This window comes from Barbatula barbatula, assembly GCF_947034865.1.
Source record: "Barbatula barbatula genome assembly, chromosome: 21".
Lineage (NCBI taxonomy): Eukaryota > Metazoa > Chordata > Actinopteri > Cypriniformes > Nemacheilidae > Barbatula > Barbatula barbatula.
In genome coordinates this window covers 1,206,199-1,212,796 of record NC_136784.1, presented here as the reverse complement: position 1 = coordinate 1,212,796, position 6,598 = coordinate 1,206,199, and the positions used below count along the sequence as shown (strand labels likewise).

Here is a 6,598-nt window from a genome sequence, read left to right as displayed (position 1 = left end):
GAACTCCCAATATTACGGGCTATGGGAAAACGCAGCGGTTTCTTTCCTAACAGTTGTGGGTGCAGTTTGTTACCTTAGGTCTGGGTGTGACGCCCGTGCTGGGTCCTGGGATGGTATCAGGTGACTGCTGCACAATTATAAAAAGAGAAACAACAGGTTACGAAACCATGAGAAAACAGGTCAAGAGCAACACAATCACTCAATCTGAAACATTCATCAAGTGTTACAAAATCTGAGAAGAACACAACATGTCCTAACAGCATTATGCCATATTAAAATCATATTTCTGGACATGTATGCTAAAGCAGGGAAAGGAACACTCTTGTGCAATCTTGTATACCCAAACATGCGCAGTAATTGACATTAGGGTGTTATGATTTCTATTAAGGATGCACCGATATGTACATTTTGGCCGATAGCCGATGATTCTTTAACATGGGAAGTCAATAACCGATATATTGGCTGATATACAGTATCTAGATATTAATATAACATTTCCTGAAACAAAAGGCAAAAAGTGCACAACTGCTTTTATATGAAAACATTGACTGCAGAAAACAAGGTCACCGTTTTTGCCCTTAAATATCACGTACCAAGCCGACTTTACACTAGTTAAAGATCATTTAACCTGCTTCTGCTATGTTTTGGTAATAAATGACAGATGTTCTTCCCGAGCATCCCAGAAAAGTTTTCTTAATAGTCACAAGGTCTCAAGACAGAAAGCATTCAGACAGCAGTCTGATTCAAACATTATGCTTTTGTTCCTATAATCACACCTTTATAAATACTGTATCTACATATATCAACAATGTTTTACTAATATCAGTAAGAGAAGATCACGACAGAAAGTCAATACTGTACAGTATTTTAACTGTGAGCGGCGTGAACCTGAAGAAGGAAATGATTGATCGTCTATAATATAACGGCCTAAATTTTATTTTACAAACATGAGATATAGAAAATCTGAGCATACAGCATGTATTCTCTGTGAAACTAAATAGAAATGATGGATGCACGCTAAATTATCGGCCACAATTATGTGCCTAATTTCTATTTAATTTCACAGAGATGCTGTATGCTCAGATTTTCATGTTTGTAAAATAAAATTTAGGCCGTTATATTATAGACGATCAATCATTTCTCTGAAGTTTACAGAGAGTACATGCTGTCAGTGAGCTCCGAGCTCAAGGAACGAGAGAGCGAGAGCTTGTTAGGAGTTTTGGGACAAACCCTCAGTGTCAGTGTGTCATTTTAAGTGGACACGGTTGAACGCAGGATTCTGATCTTCATTATAACAATAAGAGCTTTGATCAGAGTTTTATCCGTCGAGAGTGACCTACATTCATTTATGTGGTCTTATTCCTCTTAAAGCCAATTTGCAGCCAGTCACATTCGTGCTTCTATAAAAGCAGATATTTTGAAAACCGCACGTTGCATTTGTTCTTTTTCTATATTGTATTCACATGCGGTGTGTCATCTGTTTGATAAGTGAAAGGCCCATTTGAGATGAAGTACTGATCAGATTTTATCTGAACAGTTGTGTGTGGCAGCCAATGTAAGCATTATAATATTTGAAAGTCAACATATTAATGTTTTTTCCCCTTTGAGCATTAAACTAAGATATTACAGACCAGGTGCCAGACACACAAGATTACCAATCTATTTTCAGTTTAAGCATCAGACAGATTTGAGGAACATCAGTCCAGATGTTTGAGAGTCTTGTGATTGTATCAGACTGATGTGGTCGCAGCAGACGGACGGCTATCAACAAAAGTTTGTCTCTCTATCCTGTGATCTCTGCAGGCTTGTATATTAAATGTTTGTTTTGACTGCAGTCTGATGACGGTGTGTGTGTGCGTGCCAGATTGACTGTATTGATTTATTGTAGGCTGATGGTGGAGATCAGGGAGCTGAACTCCATTTGGGTTGGATACAGAGAAGACATGCAAACAGATAAACAAGAGATGGATTTTTACATAAATATAGATTGAAAAAAAAACCATTCTCCCATTTTTCACCCTCTGCAGCACATTTATTTTGAAAATGACCTTGAGCAGTGTTCTCAGCATCATTCATCAAGCCACCGACTGTATTGATGTAATCCAGCAAATATGGGACGTCTGCGAGATAGTCAGAGGCCGTCAACATTGAAGTCGATCAGAAGATGTCATAAAAACTTTTATTCTGGTTTAGAACGACATCTTCTAGACGTATTTCTGCTCGATGTGTAGGTACCTAGTTTGTTTGTGCTATTTGTGCTCCGGACCTGAATAAATCCCTTAAGTTTAAGAAAAAGTGTATTATTATTTTGTAAAACGATTTCAGAAATTCTGACTTAAAATCACAAAGGCTTGCAAAGCAGGACAAACATGAGCCGCAACAAAACAACAGGATGACATTACAGAAATGTGTTGGTTTCTTTTGACTGTCTGGCCGATAAGCAAAAACATCCTAACAACCTCCCACAACACCTTAGCAACGCCACGGCACTGCCCTTGCAACGACCAATAAAGCGAGCCAAACTCAAATCAATTATAACACAATGACAACCACAAACCAGCTTTTAAGTATGGTGGTGATGATTTATGAACATGCAAGAAAAACCAGCAAAGAAAAACACAAAGAGCTGTGTTCACCCGCGGTGAAAAATCCATTACATTTTACTTTTACAGAGAGAGAGAGAGAGAGAGAGAGAGAGAGAGAGATGAGATGAGATGAGGAGAATTTATAAATGCATGAACAACAGGGCACTAAAATGAAAAATGAAAGAAGGAAATAAAACAGAAAAGGAGAAGCAGGAAAGAGATGATAAAGATGGATAGAAAGCGTCCTGATTTCCATACTGTTCCAGAGTGCAGTGAGTTTGTGTTATTATGTGTCAGAAATGGATTACTTTGAGATTAGACAAACACACACACTTCTCTTGCATGGCTTGCGGATAAATCTGTTGCTCTGGATGAGCGCACTGCAAGATGGAGACATCAAACAAGTCACGTCTTCCTCGTTACGATTTCATTACATGCAGAGGCACGCACACACTTCTACACACACATCCACTTAGCAGCATGAGGCCGAAGTCATTACGTGTGGCTTCACCATCAGGGAATTCCAGAGAATTCCATATGAGACGTCACATCACCATATGCCCTGTTTGGAAACACATTTCCTGGATGCAGTCGCGGATGAACGTCCATCAAAGCTTGTGGGAATAATGCCTGCTTCTCTGTTTTCCAGAAGGAACATTTTATAGCGCAATAAAATGTAAATAAAATAATTATTAGATACGAACTGAGTTAAGGTTCACCTATAGCATTATATGAACTGAAAAAGGTTCTCCTATAAAATACGAACTGATATAAGGTTCACCTATAGCATTATATGATCTGAAAAAGGTTCTCCTATAAAATACGAACTGATATAAGGTTCACCTATAGCATTATATGTACTGAAAAGGGTTCTCCTATAGAATACGAACTGATATAAGGTTCACCTATAGCATTATATGATCTGAAAAAGGTTCTCCTATAGAATACGAACTGATATAAGGTTCACCTATAGCAGGGGTGGCCAACTAGTCAGAGACTAAGAGCCACTTTTTTTTCTGTGTTACTGCAAAGAGCCACATCATACACATGGGTACACATTAACATCATCTTTTAATCATGTATGCACGCATTCACAGACCTCTGCTCAGCCAGATCTAATGAAAATAACCACACCAACATGATAATATCAGTAATTTTCAACAGTTAACATTGTGTGCTAACTTGTTCTTGCGAAGTTCAGTCCCTTTTGGAAATTCCTGTTCGATGTTACTGTGTGTTCACATGAGGCGTCAAAAACGCGCTATTCGGGAGTAGTTGGACGCTTGAACATTTTGTGTCATTCGTGCTATTCGCGCGTGAAATTCGCTTCATAGGAGGGGCTACGTCGTCTACGTCACTACTAGAGCAGGCTCCTGATTGGTTAACGCGGCGCAAATTTTCGCCAAAGTTCAGATTTTTCAACTAACGCAACTCGCGTCTTTCGCGCTGCCTCATTCGCGCCGCAAGCGCGTCTTTACATTGACTTAACATGTAAATCACTAGCGTTTGACGCCTCATTCGCGCCCGGTGTGAACACACAGTTAGGGTGGAGTGAGCGGAAGGGACGCTGAAGATTTGAAGCTTTGAAGAGCCGCATGAAACTAGTTAAAGAGCCGCATGAGGCTCGCGAGCCGCGGGTTGGCCACCCCTGACCTATAGCATTATATGTACTGAAAAGGGTTCTCCTATAGAATACGAACTGATATAAGGTTCACCTATAGCATTATATGATCTGAAAAAGGTTCTCCTATAGAATACGAACTGATATAAGGTTCACCTATAGCATTATATGTACTGAAAAGGGTTCTCCTATAGAATACGAACTGATATAAGGTTCACCTATAGCATTATATGATCTGAAAAAGGTTCTCCTATAGAATACGAACTGATATAAGGTTCACCTATAGCATTATATGATCTGAAAAAGGTTCTCCTATAGAATACGAACTGATATAAGGTTCACCTATAGCATTATTATATGTACTGAAAAAGGTTCTCTTATTAGATAAGAAAAGAGATAAGGTTCCCCTATAGCATTATATGAACTGAAAAAAAGGTTCTCTTATAGCATAATCAGATTTTTCTAATATTCTCCTATAGTATTTTCTAATCTGACATGGTCTCCTATAGTATTTTACGTACCGAAAATGTTCTCCTATGGCCTCGTATAAACTGAAAAACATCCTCCTTTAGCAACATTAACTGGAAATGGTTCAGCTAAACGCCATACAAACTGAAAAAGATCCTCTTATAGCATTTTGAATTTAAAGAGTTTCTCCTATAGCATCATTGGTACGGATTAAAGGTTCTTCTCGACGCGTTTATATAATTGTTTCTTGCCTGTGAATGTATGTTACAGCGTGGTGTTCCAGTGACTGCTGTTAGGGCAGCAAACAAAGAAACAAATGTCAGGAGTGTAATTTCCGCTTCTCATTTAGTACTAATGAGGCTTTCATTTTTTAATTCTCTAATCACACCGGGGTGCTTGAATCAAGTCAAATGAGCCTGAACCAAACATTCTGTTCATATAAGAACCCTCGCAGTGAAAAACCATCCAGCACAACAACAAAAAATCCAGGAGAAACCCTCAAGAACTGAGTGATATTTATGAGGCGAAGTCTCAACGGAAACAAAACTACGAGAAGCAATTACGATTCAAGAGGAACACTTCCGAACTCACAACCTTGCTGTGGAAATTGAGCGTCTCCATTCTCTCCATATTCAAAGATCAGCTAAACCATCTCAAATCTGATTCACTATCATCCGCAGCAGCTCTGTGGTACTGTGATCGAATCAGATGGTAATACCGTAGTACTTTAAGATGCCATATATAGAATAATACCATATTCATATCATCATACGTTATATTATACACGGTACAGAATAAACATCCAAGCGGTTGTACTGTCTGATCTCGTGAGGGAACATTCTGTATTCTCTCGTTCATAGAAAACAAGCCTGAAATCAAAACACTGATCCTTTAATGTAACTTCAAATCTCCACAGAACACCAACTCAAGCGCTTCATACAGAGAGAACGATCTTCATGCAGAACTATACAAACAACAGCAATTTTCTTATCTTAAATCTATTTAGCTATTTGCTAAACTTATATGGTTATACCACGACACTATGATTATCATATTCAACTGGGCCATGGTATTTGCATAGTGTTCCAGAGAATACCATGGTAACATACTTAATGATGTATTCAGTTTGACCAGAAAACATTTTCATTAATAAGACAATTGTCAAGTATAGTTTCCACGGAATACACGGTTGAACTCATTATTAGTAAGAAAAATGGTGATATTACTCTAGTATTAAAGAAAACGTGTAAGAAAAATATTACATAATCTAATAATTGTTCGCACGTGAAGAAGAGTTACAGTAGGTGTGTGTGTGTGTGTGTGTGTGTGTGTGTGTGTGTGTGTGTGTGTGTGTGTGTGTGCGAGGATCTCTGTTGCCTTAGATACGACGACTGAAAAATGCATTACAGCTTCCCAATCCATGACATTATGAAATCCGATAACTGCGTTTCAAAGCGGTGTCAATCCGATCTGCCCGTGACGCGCGCGGCTAGTTAATTCATTCTAAGGGGGATAAACTCACGGTCTTTTTGCGCAGGTTGAGTCCGTGTTTTAATAACCCGGGCAGGTCTCGGATCTTCTGCTTGATCTGGACCTGATCGCGGGCGGTTCGGTTCCATCTCCAGCTGGACAGAAGTCCGTCTTCCGCGGCGCAGGGGATGCTGTCTGACTCCTCCATCATCGTCATCATCATCCTCCTCACACGCACGGGCGCGACATACCGCGCGACGCTCGGTGGACCCGCAGCCGCCGCAATGAACCGAGAGAACCGACGCGAGAGACCTGCCGCGCATTGCGCGCGCCGCTCCACCCAGTGCGCGCGCACAAACACGCGTAAACGGAGGCACGACGCAGACTTTCCAAATGACTCTAACGTAGTGTACTATCAGGTATGACACTGCTGAGTGTTAAAACACATCATGAA

At 39.8% G+C, this 6,598-nt stretch overlaps 1 protein-coding gene across 1 annotated transcript in view; it reads right to left on the bottom strand.

Annotated features, from left to right (window-relative positions):
- Window positions 1-6,355, bottom strand: part of rapgef5a (Rap guanine nucleotide exchange factor (GEF) 5a) — a gene marked incomplete at its 5' end in the record, with an annotated part of 38,790 nt that extends 32,435 nt beyond the window's left edge. The window contains 2 exons of the mRNA XM_079484694.1: window positions 74-127; window positions 6,197-6,355. Of these exons, the coding sequence (XP_079340820.1) occupies window positions 74-127; window positions 6,197-6,355 (213 nt within the window). The remainder of the gene's footprint in view (window positions 1-73; window positions 128-6,196) is intronic.
- Between the last annotated feature and the right edge of the window lie 243 nt (window positions 6,356-6,598).